The 22,305-nt window shown below is 48.4% G+C and overlaps 1 protein-coding gene and 2 long non-coding RNA genes across 13 annotated transcripts in view; 2 read left to right on the top strand and 1 right to left on the bottom strand.

Annotated features, from left to right (window-relative positions):
• GRAMD1B (GRAM domain containing 1B) overlaps window positions 1-22,305 on the top strand; it is a 129,743-nt gene that overhangs the window by 58,756 nt on the left and 48,682 nt on the right. Inside the window, exons 1-2 of one of the 11 annotated variants that reach the window (XM_040534039.1) lie at window positions 2,804-3,044; window positions 3,747-3,790. The exons of 8 other annotated variants lie outside the window; for them this stretch is intronic. Coding sequence is in view for 2 of the 3 variants with exons in the window: in XM_040534035.1 (XP_040389969.1) it covers window positions 21,315-21,403 (89 nt within the window). In the remaining variant the exon portion in view is untranslated. Of the gene's footprint in view, window positions 1-2,803; window positions 3,045-3,746; window positions 3,791-10,475; window positions 10,743-20,209; window positions 21,404-22,305 lie in introns of those variants that run through there. 2 more of the 11 variants (XM_040534036.1, XM_040534035.1) reach the window with 2 other exon arrangements.
• LOC121058470 lies at window positions 11,191-12,416 on the bottom strand. The gene is made up of 2 exons (XR_005814207.1): window positions 12,297-12,416; window positions 11,191-11,618 (listed from the first exon to the last, which is right to left on the bottom strand). It is a non-coding gene; the product is annotated as an uncharacterized LOC121058470 (long non-coding RNA).
• On the top strand, window positions 12,554-14,184 carry LOC121058472. The gene is made up of 2 exons (XR_005814208.1): window positions 12,554-12,694; window positions 13,279-14,184. It is a non-coding gene; the product is annotated as an uncharacterized LOC121058472 (long non-coding RNA).

Consider the following 22,305-nt stretch of genomic DNA (forward strand, 5'->3'; position numbering starts at 1 on the left):
TCTGATTTTGAGAGAGCAGATTGTTAGTCAGAATATCTGGACTTAATGAAAAGGGAGATGATCAGCCCATAGTGTTTCTGTCCAAGATAATGCAGTCTTAGTGCCTTCTCCTTGGTGGTTGCATGTTAACTCGCGATGGAAAGTAAAATTAGAAGGCGGCTTTTAACTTCCTGACAAATGCAAATGAAGGAGGGGTTTTGTGGCATATGAAATGTGCCATGAGTCATAAAACTTGCTGTTGTTAGCCTGCCCCTTTCCACCGTGAATGAGCCTCTTTTGGGGGTGGGAAAGGTTATTGCACCATCTCGTGTAAATGGAAGGCTGAGCTCAAACACATGAGACAATGAGGGGAAAAAGATCCATAAGGCGTTGCATGAAAGCAGCAGCCCTCTTTTGTTATAGTATTGCTCTAGAAAGAAGCAGTAGCAATACGAATCGTCCCAGTTTCTCCATCTTTCTGATGCTGCTGATCTTTCTAGGGAATTATTCTCTTTTCACCTTTTGATAGAGGAGCTTCTCTCTGGTCTTCTCTTCTGGGGTAGCCAAAGCTCTCTCTTCTGTTGTGATGCTCTTCTGCCTTGCTCTCCTTTCCAAGACCTGAAGACATAATCTGCATGCCATAGCAAACTACTCATAGCACAGAAAGAAGTGGCTTACTTGCTACATGCTCTTTCTGTTCTGTACAGTATGACTACAGCTCCCATGATGCCAGGAGTGTGAAATGCATATTTTATTTCTGGGAATGAAGTCTCACGTGACTTCCCAGCTGCTGCAGCAAAGAAAGAGTCCCTTCTGAGATTTTTCCCTGGGAAATGGAGGTGTGCCCTAGCTTGCAGATGCTGTGATTGCATCCGACAACAGAGGCTGTAGGGCTGCATGACACTGCTGACTTCAGGAAGGACTCAAGAATTTATCCATCTGGCACATTTTCCTGGGGATCTGTACCTCTCTACTAAGGTGCCTAACAGTTAAACTACCTCTTCCTTGCATTCTGCATATCTTCATAGCTGTTCTCTCTCTACTTAACACTGCTGATTTTCCTCTAGTTTGTCATCCCGCTAGTCCTGTCGCTATCAGGTTTTGTCTTGCTTGCACATTCCCCAGAGGCGCAGTTTTTGCCTGCTGCCCCCAGCTCCTGCAGATCTTTTCTTACCACATGGCAGAATCAAACTGTAGTGCCCCTCGGGGCAGCATGCTGGTCTCTGTGCCTGCAGGTCACAGGTTTTCGAGCCAACTGACGTTTCCATTGTGTGGTTACGTGAATAAGTAACTTTTTCCGTTATTTGCTGGATCTCTGAGGCAAGTCGCTCTGGTTAGCATGAAGCTGGAGCTGTGATTCCTGGCCAGTAAAAAGCAAAGCCCCGATGGTGTGTCTGTCCGGGGATGTCCCCGTGGCTGTGTGAGGCTGGGCAGTGACACTTGCAGGTAGTGCCGCTAACAAGCAACAATTTCCAATTTGTAAGATAGCTTTAATGAGGCAATTACAAGCGCATACCCCAAACTAATGTGACACTATTGCTGTAGCTGTTCACAAAGCTTTGGATTCTTACCGATTCTTACCCAGCCCTTGAGTGTGTCATACTGAGTCGCTTGCTTCCGAAAAGCGGACTTCCTCAGGAGACATTTCCTGTTTGCTGTTAAGTTCACGAGCTATTACACCCTGCTGGAATTTTATAGCCGCTGCTATAAAGAGAGCACAATATGGAAATTCAGCTTCTTCTGAAATGCGAAGCTGGGCTTTACTGGTTCTCTAGCTTAGGATTTGCTGAAGGTCCTTTATGAGGCAGGCTGTTCTGTCATGCTGCTATGAGTACTCCTGGCAGAATGCATGTGAGTGAGTAAACTGCCACCGAGGGACTTGGCGGCCCTCTAAAAGAGGGGTTGGAGAGCAGGTTGTCTGCGTCTGCTGTTTGTGTACCTCTGCACTGCATGCGGTACACTTGTAGTACTACTCTCGTTGGTGTAGCGTGGGAATGATTTGGAAATCCATCCAGTGCTCACCAAGCAACAAGGATCATGATCCTTATCCCAGTGAGTAAAACTAATGCAGGTGGTGGTGCTCTTTGTGCATGGTGTTGGGACAGGCTGAAGATGGATTATATCCACAGCAATGCTTGGGATAGAGGTAGACCTGAATGTGTTTATACTTGAACGAATTTTCAAAACCATTCTACTGCATCCTATGGCTGATGATCTAGGTGTTTTCATAAGATGGGGTTTAAGTCCCTGATAAGAATGGGGTCAGTACATTTGAATATGCAAAATAAAAAGGTGAAGGAAGTGTAGCAGCCTTGATTTTTCACAAGCAGATGACTATGTGAATGCACTGCAACAAATACCAGAAATACACCAGTATTTGTGTATATATTTAATATAGCATGGAATATAATACACTTAGTTTAATAAAACCCTGCTTTATGGGGTGTGTGGACAAGGAAATGAGTATGGTTTTGCAGAAAGCAGGTAGCTGCCCTTGAACACATGTGAACTGTTGGGTGCATTGAGGATCATCTGCTGGTGCTGCCGGTCTGTGCGTGCTGTGCTGTGTGCCGGCCGTGTGCCTGAGCACGCTGTGCTGCACCGCTGTATGAATAAGCACTTTCAAGCAGAGCTGTTTCTAGCCCTCTGAGGCTCTTAATTTGACTGAGCTCTGCAGTGTGTTTTTTTTTTTTCTCTTCCCAACCTTCCTCTCCCTCCCTCCCGGCCAGGGTTGCTCACGTCTGTCTGCTCTGCTCCGCTCTGCCAGAGCGCTCCGGCCAGTTGCGTGTGGCGGCTCCAGGCTCGGTTTCTGTAGGGAAGCAGCCAGGAGGAGCCTGCAGGAGCAGGGAGGGAGAAGCTGGGTGATGAATGGGGCTGGGTGAAGTCACCCTGCGCCGCCAATCGGGGCCGGCCGCAGCCGGGCAGGGCCTCGGCAGCTCTGGGAGCCTTTTTGACGCCGGGACAGCTTTACCTTGGAGGATGCTCTGCTGGTTTCAGTCTGAGCTGAGGGTGTGCTCCAGGGAGTTCCTAGTTTAGGCCCAGTAATTTCTGAGGGTTGTTCTGAGGTGAGTGTTCTCAGTAGGGTGCAGATGGCTAACCTCCTCTTTGCATTTTGCTCTGCACATGTTCATCTCTCTTTACGTGGTCTGTTTCTGGCACGCTTATTTTTTTTTTTTGTGGCATCGCGCTTCCACCTGACTGTCCTGCTCTCACGCTTTCCTTCCAGAAGCTGCCTCTTCCTTCCCCACTGCCCTCTCCTCCCTTGCCCCCTGCACTGCCCAGACCCACTCGCCGCCTGCCTTTCTCCTGACTTGTAAAGCACCCACTTGGGGGGCTCTTTGTGCCCCTGTCCCTTCCCACAGAGCGAGAGGGAGGAAGCAGCAGGGCCTTTTCCCCGGGGGGGGGGGGGCACAGGTTGCTTGCCTCCTCCCTGCGGGAGCTCAGACTTGAAGCTGGGAGGAGGGAGCTGTCTGTTCCTCAGCATCCTGCTAGAATCTGGGGTGGTAGCAGGGGTTTGGGGGATTGTACTTGGGGGGGCTGGCAAATTACTGGATTTTGTGCCAGACTCGAGTCAAGAATTGAATTTGGGACCATCAGGTTGAGATGTCTTTCCTCCCCGTTTGGGGGCAGCAGGGAAAACTTGGGGCTAGCTCTTACGTGACTCGCTTTTTCTCATCCATCTGTCAAATTGTTTGTCTTCTCTTCCCCATCCTTTTTTTGACTCTCCCTTTTTCTCCCTCTCCTTCAATGGTCTCATTTACTGGTAGGCCAAGCAGAAAACATGGAGACGTCTGATATGGCGACAGCAAAGGTAGGATGGAAATGCTGCCGGCCTCACTGTGCGTAAGTGGTTTCGCTTGGCACCTTCTTACTTTGTCACCCTTTTTGCTTTCTCCAGACCCTTTCCCCCGATGCTGGGAGTGGTTCTAGTGCTGGGGTTGACGACGGGATTCGAGTTCCAGGAAGGAGTTGATATTGTGGCTGCAGACTCTATATGTTACTTTTCTTGTAAGGTGTGAGATAAAATCTTCCTGCCCTAAAATATTGATGCTCTAGGCCAAGGTGGGGATGGGGGAGAGGGAGAGGAGCCTGCATCACTGTCGGTGGCAGTTTTTCCTTTGCCCAAAGGGAAGCCGGGGCAGAGCCGGGATGCTGCAGCCTGCTTTGCTGCTCGATGTTAAAATGCCGCTAGAGGGTGCTTTAGGGGCAGGTTCCCACTCTGAGCCTGTCTGGTGGAGCAGAAAGGCCTTTTGGCAGCCTAATTATTTTTTTGGAAAGCATCTCGGGGGGGAGGGCTGGGTGAGAAAGTAATATGAGCTTATAGATGCATCCGCCCTTTGCTGCGAGGCTTCTCCCTTGCCTGCGCTGCTCGCCTGTACCAGGCTGCAGGTCCTGCTCCCTGCAGCTCCGCGGGTATGGAGATGTGTGCCCGGCATGGCTTCAGTGTGGCTCGGAAGAGCTGGGGAGCACAAAGCTGCCTCACCCCGGATCATTGGGTCTCATGGTTGGGGTTCACAGCAAACGGTTGTTTTCTAGCACGAGCCTGCCGCCAGCGTAGCTGCACCTGGCATCAGAGCAAGATGAATGCATGGGGAAAGTCTGCAAACATATCCCGTTGTGCTGTTACCTCAGCAGCCCATGAAACTGAGCATGGTTGAAAAGCTGGAATTTGGAAAGGGAGGGAAATGGCATTAGGAGTTATAAAATGCTTCTGAGCCTGCTCTGAACGAGACGCTGTAGCACAGCAGTGAGGCATTCTGTGCTCCAGGAGGTACCGGTTTCACCTGGGGTAATTCCTTGGTTAGAAAGCACTGTGCTGCTGTTCAGATCATAGGGCTTTTTTCTAAATCTCAGCTAGAATTCACGTGGAGTAAACAATTTCCCTTTCCCCCCTCATTTCTGCTAAGCAGGGCGTACTTTCAGTTCCATTTCCCGCAAGGCTGGGTGCCCCTGGTGAACAGCTGCCCTGCTTGGCCCCAGGACCCGGGCTGCATGTCAGGGCAGGGTTTGTGGCTTTGGGCGATCGTTGTGTGAAGTACTTCAGGGTAAATGTGCCTTTACAGAGGTGGAATCCTCACTGCCACGTCTGTGCAAACTTCAGCTGCGTGTTGCTTGGAGCTGCAGTGCTTGGAAAAAGCTGCCACTGCAAAGCCTGAAGGGCCAGTGGCACTGAAACCAGCTGAAAAAGACACTCAAATTCAATTTTTTGTCATTTTGGGGTACTTTTCTGTGTTGAAAAACAGATATTTTCAATCAAAACCAACAAAGTCAGTGTGAAATCCCTTTTTGTCTGCACCTGCTTTTTATAGTTTGTTTTCAGTTGAAGGAAAACACGATCTAGAGAGATGTTAAAGCAGCATCTTGGTGTGGAGGTACTGAAAGCCTAGTTATCTGTTCAGGAAAACATCTTCAGAGTGGAAAATATATGTAGTTTGAACCTTCTAAAACAGATACAACTTCAAAAAAATGCCATTGATGTTCAAATCATAACTATATAGATTTATTTGGATTTACACCACATCAGATGATATTTAGTCCCCTATTCTTTGTTGAAACTAGACTTCCTTCCATGTTTTTTTTCTTGTTTTGTATCTGTATTACCCCAGTTCTGGCTGGTGTGGGGCCTCCGAGGGATGCCGGTTCATCTTGCTGGGGTCGCCCTGGGCTAGCAAAGAATTTGTGGAGAAAGCCTAACATTTATTTTTCTCAGCCTGAATGCTGAGAGCATCCCCGAGACGCAGCAGCAGGGTGTTTCTTACTTCCACGGCCTCTCTCCATTGTGTTGTGCTGCTGCTTCCTTTTCTGCTGGGGCACCTTCCAGGGTACCGCAGGGACTGGCATTTCCTGGCGCTCCAAAGAACGGTCCTGGCCTTAGCCCATCAACAGCAGCGAGAGGCACAGCTTTGAGCAACTTCTAGCCTGTGGCTCTGATCGCAGGGCAATCGCCCTGGAACTGTTGGTGGAATCAAACTTTTTCCCCCTGTGTGCTGCGGGACACCTTGCAGTGGGATCATGACGTCCTGGCACCTCCCATCTTGGCTTATCTGGTGCCTGGCTATGAAGACAAGAGCCCTGCTTGTTTTCTCCTTGTTGCCTTACTGAGAGCCAAGGGGAAAAGTAATTAACCTGTTAGCAAAGCACATGAGCGCAAATGATGCTAGAATGCTTCCTGGGAAAGCATGAATCACTCTCCAGGTAATCAGCTAGTGGAAACGTGGGACATAAATCAGCGAGATGTCTGTCATTCCCCTGACACCGAAAGGCTCCTGTTTCTGTACTGCGAGTGGAAAGTTCTCAGACATTTCAGGGTGGAAGAGGTCATAAAGCACCTGATTTACTTGTTCCATCTCGGAGGGATTGTGCTTTGCTCACAGGCTATGACTAGAAGATGAGCGAAGCCAGAAAAGATGCCCATGTACAGTACTTCAGAGCTGGTGTTTTGAGATTTCTGTGGCTTGTGATGGATAGCAATCCCTGTCTCAGCAAGGACTGGCAGAAGTAAAGGCAAAGGGGAAAAGGACAATGGGGTAATGCAGAATAACTAGCTGGTGAGTGAAATTCTGCTGAGTATTAAACGCTGTCATATGAATTTCAGTAGTGGTCCCTGCTTCCAGCTCTTACCCAGGCCCTGGCAAGGGAGGTGACACAAGAGGTGATACAAAACTGTGTGGGAATTGCCCCCTCCTTGTGGTCTGACTGGATCGCGGGAGAACACCGAGACCTGGTTCACTGCTGCCTGCCACCTCGTGCAGATGTGTTGGGGAATGTAGAGCACTGTCCCATCTGGACAGCAGCATTTGGTGCTTCTTTCATCCAAGCTGGAGATCAGAAAGAAAACTTGGCTTTTTTTTTTGTTACAGCATTTTTTTTTCTTTGTATTCATGTGGCCTTGAGAGTTTATAGTTACAGGTCAGGAAAATATCCGGTCTTTTTTCTAAGTCCTTTTTTCCTGCTACTCAGAATCTCCAAGTCCTTCTTCGCTTTGAGAAAGTTCTGCGGGTTTTTTTACTTTGTTGCTGTTTTTAGTGTTTGTGTGTGCTGTTTGACTTCCTCATCCTGGCTGGCGTGGAAGCAACCAGAAACCCCCCGGGAGGCTGTGTTTGTGGTATCCTTGCTCTGGACCAGAAATATTCAAAAATGTTACTGGCAATAGGCCAGGGTCCAAATTATCTTATTTAGTCCCTATTGAAGTTGATGGGAATTTTTGCTTGTGGGGAGAGATGGGATGAGACAGGGCAAACAGGCACCATGTCAATTTGTTTTATTGTTATTTGCTGTTTCCATGTAGTAACTGTGTTTGTAATACTTGCAGTCAAAAATGAGGTCCCTTTCTTAATCGTAATTCTATTGCAATAAGGAAATAATTTGACATATATTTTACAGCTAGAAGGGAAATTATGAACATCTGATCCAACATCCTGTATGAAGGGCAGTCATTGTGAAAATATACATATGGCTACATGTGGATAGGTCAAATACAAACAAATACAAAGAGGAAAGGAGTTAGGTATGAGAAATTAATTAAAAATGGGTTGAGATGGTGGGGGGAAGGTGATCTGATGATGATTGGGGTATGGAAGGGAGATGAGAACACAACACTGAAAAAGGTGTGATGATGAGTCAACAAATGTTAGGACATAACTGAGGGAGGGGTGAAGGTGGGATAGAAAAGGAACGGAGAAGAGGAAGGAGGAAGCTGGTGTAGAGAAGTGTTGCTTAGCAAGAGGCAGATTGGCTTTTGGCATGGGCACAGGTGGCAGGCAAAGGGCAACAAGAGCCACAACTGCAGCACCAGGTGGGCGAGAGGAGAGGACAGTGACTGAAGAGAGGCGGCTTACAAGGCACTCGTCCCCAGTGCATGATCCTGCTGCTCTGGTTAAGCTTTGCACTTCAGAGAATGCAGCTCCGAATGCTTCAGGTGGGCTGCTGTTGAACTCGGTGTTGGTTATGCGAGGTAACAGAGGCCATGGTAGGTGAGATGTAAAGGAGCCAGCAATATCATCGTGTTTTCAGGGGGTTGTGATTGTTAATGCTGGCCAAAAAGACGCCCACTCTCAAATTTGTTTGCAACTACTGTGCTTGTTCTTAAAAAAACATCAAAACAAAAGTGAAAAGTCATGTTTATACCACTACTTATACTATTTTTGCCATTTTTACCATTCATGGGGAAAAATAAAAAAAAAAAAAAATGCCAAAAGAAGAATGGCTTGGGAAAGTTCTTTTACATGCAAAACCTGGTCATCAAAGATCAGCTGTATTCACTCACAATCCGCAATCCACTGCCATTGAAGATATTACAACAGTGTAATGGATGTCTCCTTAAAACATGTAGTGTCACAGATAAGTGAAAAGGCACAGAGGATATTGCCTAGCTTCAAACCAGAGCTCTGTGGCAGAGCCAGAAGCTGCTTTTGATCTCTTCAGGCCCCGATTCTGCCCGTGCTGCTTCTCTGTTTTCCCATTTTCCTGGTGTGCGGGATAGATGCTCAAGATGGAGTAGGTAGATGACTTATCTGGAATTCAACGTGCGTGTGACTAAGTATTCTTAGTGCTGCAGAGGTGGACAGGATGGCTGTGCATAGCCTACCTCTCTTGATATGTACATATGCTCTTTTGTTACCCTGTTTAAATTTTAATATCAGTCTTTTCCCTGGAGTGGTTGCATGCACAGGATGGAGCAAAAAGGCAAGGGCTTGCCTGTGCAGTGTTAGCTGGCCCAGGTGGACCAGTCAGGTGAATGCAGAACCCAGGCTGTGCCCAGCAGTGACAGTGGGGTCGTGCCTGGGGCTCCCCAGAGATGGTGGGCGACCCACGGGCTTTTCAGCAAGGCTCCTGCTAGGAGGCTTTCTGAGAACAGATCCCAGCTGAATTGTGGCAGTGGTGGCAGCATCTGCCAGTCCGATGCTCCTACAGACACTTTCTCCTTTGAAGTGGTCGATTTCCTTTGATAATTTCCTGACCTTCACATTATTTAAAAAAAAATACGATTGCTTATCTCTTAATACCTTTCTTGCCTGAGCTTTGATTTCCAAACATGTGACTGCAGCATTAGCCTGTCCCAGATTTGCAGGTCTCCTGACCCATTTTACAGCATTGTGATTTGCTTCCCTCCTTGACAACCTGCAGGCCACAGCTGTGCGGCGTTTCATGGAGGAAAGTGGCTCTGGACCCGGGATGAGGCCAGGCCAGGCAGCTGACAGAGGCTGGACCTGAGGAGGGTTGAATCTGAGGCTACGTGGGGGTGACATTTGAATCTCTCCCCCACCCTGTTTGTGATGTTTGGAAGTGCATGTGCCCAGCTTTATGGCTAAGATGGCTGGGAATAAAAAGGCATGCTGCAAATTTTACATCCAAAACAAACCCTTCAAGCTTTTGTTTCAAACATTTGCTTTAAATCTTCGTGCCTGCCCCTGCACAGGCTGGGGGCTGGAGGATGCCCTGCCCTGGCTGTTGCAGTCATCAGCGTGGCACTGATTGATGGAACAAGTGTTTGGGGAGCTGCTTGCATGGAGTTATTAGCACAGAGATGAGTTTTCCATTTTACACCTCCCCAGAATGACATTTCAGTGTCACCTGCACAATTTCTGAACCACCAGCCCCCTTGCTGTGCTCCTGTTTCCTTTCACCTGTGATTTTGAAATGCCCTGGGGTGCCCAGAGCCCTACAACAGTGATTTCCAGCTCAGTTCAGAACTGGAAGTTGGCTTCTGTCCCTCTGTTCACAATTCAGGAGCTTCATTCACAAAAAAAAAAAAAAAAAAAAAAAAAAAGGCCTGGTGCTGTTCTTGAGCACCATGCAGAAGCACATTTATTGCTTCGTGGAGGTGATGTGGGCATCGTGTTATCACTGCCCTCTGGTATGGAGGACAATGTTCCCAGAAAGCTTTGTAGGGCAGAAAGGAGCCTTGGGACTTGTACCCACGGTTAGAGGGGAACAGAGGGGAGGCTAGGGGTTTATGGGGGTGATTCTCTATCATTCCCTTCTGACATGAACTGTAGACGGGGATAGGGTCTCTCTAGCTGTGGCCTATGACTTCGTAAAATAATGACAATCAGTTTTAGGAAAGTTTTAAGCTGCTATTGTCTTTTCCCTTTCACCTCGCTGCTCTCTTTCCTCTGTCACTGTTGAATTGTGCTGAAGTGCGGGAGACGCTCAGGGTGCTCGGAGCAGGGGGGCTGCGGGTTCAGCCTTTGCCCCCCCCCCCCCCCCCCATCATTTCAGGGCATCATTTCAGTTACTGGGAATTCCTTAACCCAGGGCCTGGGGGCGATGCACAGCACCCCTGGGTGCCAGGCCGGGGCGCAGCAGCGCGCATCCCCCTCCCGCACCCTAACTCGCAGTCCCCCCTTGCGGGACCGGGGTCGAGGACCCCGGGGGGGCCGTGGCAGCCCCCTGCCCTCCTCGGGGGGCTCCTGCCCGGTCCCCCCGCGGCCGGGGGCGGGCCGGCCGCCGCCGCACATGCTCAGCAGCAGCAGCAGCAGCGAGGGGCGGCCGGGGCCGGCCCTGCGTGGCGCTGCGGGTGCGGGGAGCCCTGCACCGCTCGGGGGGGCACCGAGGGGACCCCGGGGGGGCCCCGGGGCCGGGAGACGGCCTCGCCCCGCCGCGGGGGGCTCGGTGCATGGGGCTCGGCGCCGGCCGGGGGGCGCTGGGCGGCCGGGGCTCCCGCACCATGTCCTGGGAGCTGCGGAGCGAGCAGCGGGCAGCCAAGGACGCGGGCAGCGGCGTGCGGCGGCCGTACTGATGAAAGGCTTCAAGCTCGCCTGGTAAGAGGGGAGAGGGGGGCGAGGATGCCCCTCGCAGCCCGGGGAGGAGGCGCCCGGCTCGGCTGCGGCATCGCCGGGAGGCGCCCGGGGGTCCCGGCGCTGCGCCCTGTCCGCAGCCGGCCCCTCTCCTCCCCTCTTCCCCGGGGGTGCGCGGGGTAAAAGCAAACGCGGGGGTCTTCCCCCAAAAGAAGGGGCTGTGAGGGCTCCCGTCCTGCCTGCGCCCAGCGGCCTCTGCTCGCTGCTCCTCTCCGCTGCTGCTTTGGGGATGCTCCGGCGGCTCTGGAGGCTCGGGGCTGGGAGGGGAGCTCCGGGGTTCCCGGGGGACCGAGCTGCTCCTGGGGTGCTCCCGGGTGTTTTGGGGGAGAACTCGGGGGGTTTGGACAAGCAGGCAGTGAGGGAGGATGTGTGGGTGCAGGGCGATCAACAAAGCTGCGTGTATATCAAATGATTGCATGGCAATGTATTTTTTTTTTTAATAGGGGTACGTATCTTGCAAGGGTGGGTAAATATAGACATATATAATGTATGTGGGTGATTCTATGCGTGTAACATATGTAATAAACTCGGTCGGCAAAGATTCATATAAAATCTAGAGTATGTCAAAACTATTTAGCTGCAGTAAATAGTCTCTGAATTATTAAGATGAAATCAATTTCATTAGAACTTTATCAGATGGGAATGGTTCCACGGTGGAATGTGACTTTGTGATTTGGTTTGAAATTGCAAAGTGGATGACAAGAAGGACATGAAGGCCTGTTTCTTTTTCTTAATCCTTTTTTCTCTATAATGAAAAAGGAAGCAATCACAGGAATACCAGCCTCTCCCTGAAGTCTGCTGTTTCACATCAGTTCAAATTTAGTACTTTGAGATCCTTGCCTGTAAAGTGTGAGAAAACAGTGAAGTTATTTTTCTTGTTTGCTTTTATTTATTGTTGCTATTTTTTTCTGTGAAAAAAAAAAAAGCACTACAGCACAGCACTAGGAAGCATCTTGTACTGAGCCCCAGGGGACGGACTAGAGCCAGGGATGACTCAATAGGTCATCTCTTTTTGTAATTTCTGTAATTTTGTCTTTTATTTAATTACAGTTAGAGCCTGTGTGTACACAACCATATGCAACATAGGGTATACAAAAAGCATAACTATTAGCATTTGAAAATCACACTTAATTCCACCCCCCCCCCCCCCCTTTTTTTAAAAAAAAGTCCAACTCCTGCACTGATTTGCTGCTTCATGTGGTATGCTGTTGGGCTGACGGGTTGCATAATAGCTCAGCGTACTACCGGGAAAGCTGAGCGTGTGTTATAAATGCCAGGATCGCGTGCATCTGCAATAACATGGCACCCTGCTGCATTCAGCTCTCTGCCTACCCACAAGCAGCGCTGGACGTGTTTGTTACTCGTGTAACCGGAGCACTTTGGCGCACCCGGTTCCATCGCAGCGTTTATGGTGCTCAGTGTCGGAGCCGCTCCATTAATCTGCTCGGACTTCAGAGCTAAGCGAGCGAGGCTGGCAGATGCGGGAGCTGGATGGGGCCCACCAGATTGCTGACGTACCGGGTGGAGCAGTCGCGGTGTTTCGGCAGGTGATGCTCTCCCCTCTGGGCTGCCTCTGCTGCGGACTCCTTGCGAGGTGCTCGGGGCCCTGCGCTGTCCTGGCTGTACAGGGTCAGGCAGCAAGCGCAGTGGTGGACCTGAGCAGCTCCCCCGGCTCTCCTGGAAACATGGAAGAGTGCTAACGAACCCTGCTTGTCCTGCATCCTCAGCACCCCCCTTCATCTTCCTCAGAATCCCGGGGAAACAGGTGAACTGTTTGGATTTCTTGCCTAATTTAATAACAGCATATGGCATCTTGAATCTTTGCAGTGGTTGTTCTGTTCCTCCTAAAGGATGTCTGGGATGTTGACACAGAGTTTTATTTACTTTGTTGTGCTGCAATGTCCGGGCACCAAAGGGTGAGTTAAGGATGTTGTTTAAGCCCTGGGTCACCTCTGTGCATGTTTGTCACTGCTGGATGCCTTGGTGTGGTTCTAGAGGAGCACGGGTCTGAGCACAGACCCCAGAGTTCTCTGCTGTTTGTCTTCTTGGTTATGATATCTTGGTGTGGGTTGTATGGCCTCAAATACTTGTAATGAATTACTTTATAGGGTTAGTATTTATCTAAGGAAAAAGGCACATCAAACAGATCTGTTGGTCCTTGCTTTGGAAGTGGTGATTGCAGTCCTAGATGGCACTGCTGGGGTTAACGCAGGTTTCCTTACGGAGCAGCTCTCAGACAGACACACGATTTCTGTCTGTACCAGGAAGGGCAGCAGCACAGGGCCAGAACACTGCCAGCAGGAGCAGCCCTCTCTGGCCGTGAGGACGTGTGCATGCTCTCACCTGCATTTTGACCCCTTCGGTTCGTGTGCGGAGCTGCACGAGGTGACATTGTGCATTTTGTCGGGGGCCCTCCGGCCACCCCTGAGTCTCGGTGCGAGCCTGTTCTGGCACAAGGCAGCGTTGCTGCGATCTAACACAGTGTCATGCGTTTTTTCAGTCCACCACCTAATTTTGCCCAAAATGATCTCATCACCATCTGGCGCCGGATCCCGGCATAGCTGCGTGCTACGGAGTCATCGGGCTGCCACGGAGCGCTGCGGTTCCGCAAGATCCCGACGTGCAACTCTCACAGCGTCATGACATCAGAACGGGGCTGTATCGTGTCATGACACCAGGCCCTGATGTACCAGAGCAGCATCCCACTGTTATGGTGCAACATCCTGGTACCAGAAACGATAGCACAGTTCCCTGGTACATTGTTATCACGCAATAATGTCCCTTTGTCTTGCCTAGTGGCTTGCTTCCATGAGTCATTTTCATGTCACAACATAGCACTCTAACACAGTCGCATGTTGCGACACGGTGTCGTGTCGTGACAGAGAACTTTTGCTCTCAGCCTTATCTCATCGCTCGTTAGCATGCCTGTAACAAGCCAGGCCCTGAGCTTGGAATCTGGGAAAGGCAGGCACTACGACAGGGGGACAGGCTCTCCTTCCCTCGCAGCGCTGCTCGCTGATATTGTGCTCCCTTGTCAGCAGTTTGGGAAGTTCCTAATCTAGCATAGATGGGTACTACTGTGGATCTTCTCCAAAAAATAAGAATCAAATGACTAAAGAAGTCTTTCAGGGACAAAAGCAAGCTGGTAGCTGAACTTGATAGCTCAACTTGACATCCCATCACTAGGATGCTGAGCAAAACTCTGCTCTTGGGAGTTTTCTTCTTTCCAGGTTCCTTCTGCCTTGCCTGTGCTCTTCTGTTGCTTGGAATATTTCTGAGTGCAAGGACCTGCTCTGTGAAGCCTACGGAGAAAATAAAGGCCAAAGGCTCTACCTAAAAATAAATCTGTAATTCATTTTTCTGCTAGTGCCTGTGGGTGAGAATAAAACCTCTCAGTGTTCCAACACCCTACTTATCTGAAGGAAGGATCTATTATATAGTTGTGGGGGTGGGATGGGAACTAGGTAGGGTTACAGAACAGCAGAGCTAAAATTAGCAGTTGTTTGATGTCAGGGAGCAGTGAAGATTAACGTTAGGCAGTCTCAGTTATGCATGCTGTAAGGCAGCCACTTGAGGGCTTCTTTGTATCCAGACCGGGAGGGACACCTGCCTCTTCAAGGGGCTCTGTCAGGTCCTCAGTGCCGAGGGGAGGAGAGGAGAGGGGCTTCATCAGTCGTCGTGACAGTCCTGCGTGGCTTCGTCCTTAGTATAGTTCTGCAACTTCTTTGGAGGCTGAAATAACAGGGTAGGGAAGCGGAGAAAGCAGGAATGCTTCTCTCAGTTACAGAGAATTTGTACTTGCTGTTTTACAGTAACCTGACAAATGTGGGTTTTGGGTGTCCAGGATTCTCACCTCCCTAATTACAGAGTGACATGATGCTACATAAACAGTTTTTAATTTCATATCCATACTGCAGAGGCTTAAAGAGCTACCCTGTGCAGTGAAAATGAACTTAGTTCTATTGCAGTGCAAATTAAAGGTGAATTTTAAAATCAGTTCTTCCTCAGATTTTTTGGAGAAGGCTAGGAGAAGAGTTCAGCTGGCATTGCATAGTTGTGTCGTTGTGCACATGTGTGTGTTTGACCTTCACGTTACAGGTTAAACTGTCATGTTTTGGTGTGCTCTGTGTTCACCAGGTCTTTTGCCTCTACCTCTTTTTTTTTTTTTTCTGTGCTTTTTATTCAAAAGGAAGAAATAGATGCTGATAATTCCCCCCCAACAGCTATCAAAGCTGACCCACATGCGTGTAAGTTATAAATATGGCTCTAACATTTGGAAGCAAGAAGAGTTCCCTCTTTATACATTCTGCAAGCGGATCTGAGGAATCAGAACGTTCCCATTTGCTGTCGATGCAGTGGGAAGAGGGAACCATATTAATAGGTCAGTGTCTTTCCCTACCTCCAGAATATTCTGAAAATTTGACTGAGCCTGTGACCATAAAGCACAGCCTCTCTCCTTTCTCTCAGCAGGAACAAACATTGTGATGTGTCAGGTGAGTCGAAGAAGAACTTTGAACGGTGTTGGTAGATCAATTTTGTAAATGGCTTCATGGCACAATAAAGTGATTAACGGCAGGTTTGGTGCTAATTTATCTGGGCTTTCCAGGAGTGGGAAGTGATAGTAAGCAGTTAAGAGCCTCGTCCAAGTGCACTAGTGTCAAGGAAAAAACTTGCATGCAATTCACATGGCCAGACTGTACTCACAGTCAGTAACCGAGCCAGAAATAGAACCAAGATCGGCTCATTTCCAGTTTGTGTCCTGCACTGCACATTGCCACGCTGAATTAATACCTTCAGTGGTAATATGGTATAAAGTACAAGTGAAGTGACTATTTTAGTAAAGAAATAAAATAAATTACAGTGTAAGAAGACTATTTGAAGAAAAACTGACTGAGTCATTGTGAAACCTTTGATCTGAGATTTGGTTTGCTCTAGTTCTGTGTGATGATAGACTTGCAGAACCTACCCTTTAGTGTGTCTTTGTTTGTTATGTGGTGTGCTTTTGGCATTGGATTCTGACTAAAAATTGGATAAACATCCAACATTTTATTCTCCAGTATGTACGTGCTGACTGAAACCTCTTCTGAGGGCAACGTGACGTACGCCGTGAAGATGCTGCACCCTGCAGAGCTGTGCTGCCAGCACCCAGAATCTCTCCCTCAGATTTCTCCTTGAGCTTCAGATTATTTTGGCTAATTGAATCCCAAGCATTTGTTTCATTCAAATAATTGCCTTTTCTGCTTCTCAGATGGTAAAATCAGCTTGCTGTCTGTGTAGTCCTTCAGCAGCCTCGCAAATGTCAAGTGAAGGGCAAACTGCTTAGAACCATTCTGCAATTCTGCCGCTGCTGCTCGCTCAGGGCCTTAAGTTGAGATGAATGAGGCTGCAGCGTGGCTTCTCCAGAGAGTCTTCTCCTCACGTATGCAGGAGGAAAAAGCATGGAAGGAGGTAAATGCAGTCACGAAGGGGTTATGGATAACATTTAGCAGGTACTGGCTGCTTCTGTTAAGGTTTAAATGTGGAGCTGAGACTCTTGGTGTGCTGTTTGAGTGCTTGGTCCCTTACATGAGAAGCAAGGTCCTGGCTTTTGCAGCTGGAAGTCGGGAGAGGCCAGTTTTATGCCTGGATCTGTCCCTGCTGTGTCACGATCACGCCTCTGCCCCGCTTTCCCTGTCTGCAGAATGGGGCACGCCAGTCCGCTCCTCCCACTGAAGCAGTTTGATATTTACGTGTGGCAAGTGCTAGAAGGGGCATGGTGAACGCTCTTCCGGAATTTGTGTGTGATTCATCCTGCCTGACTTAATGGTTCTACTGAGGTAAATGGAAACGCTCGTAGATTTACAATTTCTGCTCGATCAGGCTTATTCTGTTCAGGAAGTGGGCAAGGTCAAAGCCTGAAATAGCCAAGCATTGCCAGCAGAGCTCTTGTGGCATGGTACCAGCGTCCCGGTCAGATCTCTTTTGGTTAATCACATTTGCCGACTGAAATTCCCCTTGGGAACAGGAGTCTTCTTCACTCCGTGCACTGAGCTGGTTAGTGGTGTTCCTGTGGCCTACTAAGCAGATGCCAGGCTTATTCTTGAATCTTTCTTTGCATGCATCTGATTTCAGCCCTGGGTTTGAAGTGCAATTTAATAGCAGACTACCAGTATGTTGGCAATTGATACTTATTACGCACGGTAACTGTTAATTCCAGTATTTCGAGTCTGGTAAAAGTGAATGGTATAAATTGAGGTATAACAGCATCCAAGTATAAAATATCCAAGTTCAGTAAACAGTACTTCAGACTAAAACAAATGTTCTACATAAATTGGTAGCTTTTCTCTTCCTTCTGCAAGTTATTTGTGCTCTTTCAGAGCCACGTGCTGAAGGCAAGGTGGTGGAACCTTCTCTGAGTTTCTGCTTTACTGAAGTTTTCCGTTCGGCCAACTTTAGGTCTGTGCTGGTGTTATACTTTCCTTTTAGCGGTGGTTTTCTCTTTATAAACATTTTTCCTGACAGAATGCTGTCTGGCTAGCCAGGGGACCTGGGGGTAGGTGTTCTGCCTTTTTTCAGCTAACATCATGTGATGGTGTCACAGCCACTCTACACATATGGCAAGGGAGCAGAAAAAGAAGGATTTTTGGATTATTTATTTTTATTTTTATTTTTTTTTGGTGGCAAGAGGAGATACGTATTTGGGGTATCTATTTTGAATAATTTCAAACCACTTGGAATATCAGGTTTGGAGAAATGTGGTTTGACCACACCTAATTTCAGGCCTTGGAACTGGAAGGAGGAAGATGGAGGAGAAAACAAGTTGAATGAAAACAATTTAGGGGAAAAGAAGGAGGTATATATTCAGGAGTAGCGAAGATGTGGTAATGTAAAAAAAAATGTCCACGTATGCACATAATATAAGGCACCAAATTAGCTGTGGGGGGAGGAGGAAAAATGACTTGTTTATCTTTGGTGTAGAGAACAGCTCTCTCTTTAACTAGAATCATTCTTTAAATGCAATACCCAGCAAACAAGCCTGGCCTTAAATGACGGTAGGAAGAGATGGTAGAGTCCAAGGATTCCAGAGGAATCATTTGGAAGGTTTCATTCCTCTCTGGTGTAGTGATGATACACGAAGTGCTGTGAATTAAAAGGCTTGCCCTGGAGACAGGCATTTTAGAAAGCTGGTGGAAAGCTAGAGCTGTAATTTTGGTGTATTTCTGACCCTTTATGAATAGAAATAAAGCAGATACATGGGTCTGAAAGAAGTATTCTTTGCTTGTGAGGAGATTGGGTACTGTGGGTTTGCAGTCCTCAGAACTGCCATTTATTTTTTTTGGATCTGTCAGCAATTAAGAAACAGTGTGGCGACATGGTGGCCTTCACTCTGACGTACATTTTAGGAATGAGGTTTGGGAGATGAACTGTTCCTTATCTTTAGGCCTTGAAAGAAGGTTTGTGTCTGAGAGCTGGAGCTCAGAGTCTGACCAGTGCTCAGTGGCTGGGTCAAGGCAGTGAAACTACAGCATTGCTTCAAATGCCTGCAATATTATTTTTCCAAACTTTCCAACAGGACGAACAGGTTCCCCATGGATTCTTCTGAGTTTCAGGTTGACGACAGGTAATAGCAGAACTGATTTTGGAAGTGGATCTAAGATTGTGGTGTTTTACAATGAGAGAGGGTCTTACAAATAAGTCTTCACCGCGTTAGGAGATTTTCATGCGCACCCTAAGAGACCATCTGTGTCCTGAAGAGTTTCCAGCCTCTAAGGCCAAGACAGACAAAGGGCAGAAGAAAGGAAGTGCTAGTAGTAGCCTTGGTTTGCAGGTGAGGCACAAAGACGTTAAAGGCTATTTTACAGTTAACATTTATTAGAATAGATGTACTAGAAAACTTCCCTACTGGAAGCTTGGCTTAGGTGAGTAAAAAAAATGTTATAGCTTAAAACAAACTGTATTGATAAAAGCTCGAAAGAGAGCAACCTGTATTGATCAGAGATGCAAACCACCCTACTACATCCCCTGCATTTCTCATCCGTGACTTGGCCAAAGTCACAAGTTGAATCCAGATTGCCCCAAAGCAACCTATATCTATGTCTTGTTTGTAAGGGTAAATACCATAATTGTAGTAAGGACGTTTATTCTTTGAAGGATCACAACCCAGATTCACAGTCTTAAAAACTTCAGATGGTTTTAGGTGGAGCTTTGCAAGACTTCCCTCATGAATCTCAGAATCATCAGATACGTTTCACTGGTAGGCTTCGCAACTGACTGCTAATACAGCAAGGCAAAAGAACTCTCTAAATCGTGATGCTAAAAAAGCCATAACACTTATCCAGCTGAATGTAGACTTCTAAGGACTCCTGTATCACTAGGAAACAGCAGTAACCAAAAGTTACTGAACTGTGTTGCTGCCTATTAGGAAAATGATGGAAAGCAGAATTAAGAGAGAGAGAGACTGCAATTGAGTCATTGATCCGTGCCTCTGCCAATACCACGCAATTCCTTGTTTTGCCTTTATTAATGGTTACCCAATGCTGTTTAGAAACATGACAAGTGGAAGGGGTTATACCGCTTCTCTCATTCTCTTGACTGCAACAACTTGCCTTCAGCCTAGTTTTTTCCCCTCCATTTACTTTCATCTCATTGCTCGTTGTTATAAAATCTTTTAATACGGCTTCCCTTTCTCCATGGTATTTACATTCTTCAAATATTTGTTGACTACTTTGCTTTGTTTACCCTTCAAGTGTCTTTTCAAAAATGAGCCTCCTGAATAATGTGATGTTTTTGTTGCTTTCCTTTGAGCTTACTCCTGTGCAAGAACATCTTTCTGATTATATGGCACCCCTGCAATGAAGTTCCTGGTAGAGATTAACTGATCGTTCACAGCAAATACTTCATCAGCTTCCCCAAGCTATGATTGATCAGACTGTGCAGCTCTGAATCACATTAGTCTTTGCTGCTCCTCTATCATACTGCAGGAGCACATCTCACAGACACAGACACAGACACAGATTTCTAGGTTGGAAGAGACCTCAAGATCATCGAGTCCAACCTCCGACCTAACACTAAGCACTCCACTAAACCATATCGCTAAGCTCTACATCTAAACGTCTTTTAAAGACCTCCAGGGATGGTGACTCCACCACCTCCCTGGGCAGCCCGTTCCAATGCTTAATAACCCTTTCGGTAAAGAAGTACTTCCTAACATCCAACCTAAAACTCCCCTGTCGCAACTTTCGCCCATTCCCCCTCGTCCTGTCACCAGGCACGTGGGAGAACAGACCAATCCCCACCTCACTACAGCCTCCTTTAAGGTAACTGTAGAGAGCGATAAGGTCTCCCCTGAGCCTCCTCTTCTCCAGGCTGAACAAGCCCAGCTCCCTCAGCCGCTCCTCGTAAGACTTTTTGCTCTCATTTGCTTTGTGCTCGTACCCTGCACACCATCAAGCTGCGCTGCTTTCCTGCTTTTTAGTTCTGTGGCTTGATGCACACGCTCTCCTGTAGCCCTGTAATGCCAGTTTGGAGTAGGTACAAGAGCAAGAGCAGTGGCAGGATATTCTGCATGCTTTGCCCGGAAGAGAATCAGTCACAGTCTGTTTATTTTCCTTGTGAGACAGGCTTCTCTATGTGTGTGTATCCAGGTTTTTCTGTGCATGTTGATATACACTTTCAATATGAGTCACATTGTTACCTTCTGCATTTCCTAACCTTTCTGTAGAAGATGGCCTTTCAAAGAGTTGATACTTGGAAATACCCATGTGTTGAAGGCAATTATTTTTCCTGTTGCTGGCTGCACTGCCTGCTGCTGTGTCGGGGAAGTAGATGGTTCGTGTTGTGCCTGGGAAGGCTTGGAGAGGCTGTCCGATGCCTCCGCGAGGCGATGAGTCGGTGTGTCCGTAGAAATGACTAAGTGTTCAGAGGAGAGTGCTTTGTGGGAGTAGGGAAGTTGAATTTAGAGGTGGTTAGGATGCTTAGGTCAGTGCTGACTGCTCCTTTGTCGTCACAGAAGTTCTCCCTGGTGCTTTTTACAGCGGGGAGCACAGGGGTGTTTAAAAAAGCGCCGCTCAAGTGTCCCTGCAACGTGGTGTGGGATGCCAGGGATGGGCAGGGATGCGGCGAGGCTGTGCCGGGGCAGCACATCGGGTGGGTAGGAGCAGGGGAGGACAAAACTGAGGAAGCCCTGGCATTTCGGAGCTGTCATCGGTGCAGAGCAAGGAGCAGCCAGGGTTAACCAAGCGCTGGTGATGTGGGCTGCGGGGCATTCTTAAAGAGACAGTGGGTGCTTGGCGTTCCAGTGGGCAGCAGCCGGCTCGGATGCCAGAGCTGGTGGCAAGTTGCAAAGAAGGCTTTGTTTCAGCCATGCCAAGCTGTTATCAGAGCGGGGAATCTTTTCGTCAACTACTTTTGAGAACATAAAATGCATCGGAGCAGGGAGATTCGTGTGTGCTTTAACGATCTCTCCCCCAGCAGAACTGCTTCTGTCTGCAGCTTAAATGGTGGTTTCAGAGCCGGAGAGCAGAGGAGCAGGGAAGACACGCAGCTGCGCCCCGGGAGATGCGATGTGCTAACAGGTGGCGATGCGAGCCTCTAGCTCTCCGTTTGCCATCTCCCAGGCAGGCAGGAGGACTCTCCCGCGGATGCAGGTTCCTTTGTGTTTGTGTTTGTGCGCGCCGAGGGGTCAGGCGGTTCCTCGGGAACAAGGATGCCCTGGCGCAGTGCGGGGCTGGGACGGGGAAACAGAGGGTTTGCCTGAGAGCAGGCGGGATGGAGGGGCTGGGGCTGGGAGGGGAGAAGCTGAGCAAGACTCCTGTGGAGCAGCATGTCCAGGCTTCGTGGCAATAAGGGCTGGACTGGGTGGCTGCTTAGGGCTGGTAGTGGGTTTGTGGGTGAGGCCAGCAGAAGACCGCAGGAATCTGAGACCATCCTGGAAGAAAGGGTCAAGCAAGGTTAAAAAAGTCAATTAGTGAGAGTGGGGATGAATCCAGTGTGTCTGAGCGGGTATCAGGAGAGGAGATCAGAGGTGGTTCAGGAGGGATGAAAGCAGGGATTGGGGAACGCTTTAGGAGGCTGATTTTGGTTGGGATATAGGGGTCGGAGCAGTGCTAACAAACGAGGAAGCTGCTGTAATTGCAGTGGTATTACATGACATAGATGCACACACTGCACCAGCCGATGCTGGAGAAAGATCGCACCTTTTTAGTCCCTTTTTCCTTCTTTTAAATAAATCTGCTCACGAGTCTGAGTTGTTCCCCTTCAGTGCAGTGTGCAATAGGGAACGGAGGGGATTTAACGAGTGGGGCATGTCTGTACCAGGAGACCGGGTGTAGCCCAGCCGCTGGCACAGAACAGCTGATGTGCATTTTGCTCTCTCCAATGGCAGCTATTGAAGCTTTATCCAGATGTCAGGGAATTCTCTCTTTGTGCTGAGTTTGCCTAGGGACAACACATATAGGGATTGCTGCCTCGTTGCTGGGAGCAGAGATGCATGTGGCTTTCTGGCGTTCAGAGTGGTATCCGAGGGGTGGGATTTGTGTGCAGTGGGTTT

Source organism: Cygnus olor, chromosome 22, assembly GCF_009769625.2.
Source record: "Cygnus olor isolate bCygOlo1 chromosome 22, bCygOlo1.pri.v2, whole genome shotgun sequence".
NCBI classification, from domain to species: Eukaryota; Metazoa; Chordata; class Aves; order Anseriformes; family Anatidae; genus Cygnus; species Cygnus olor.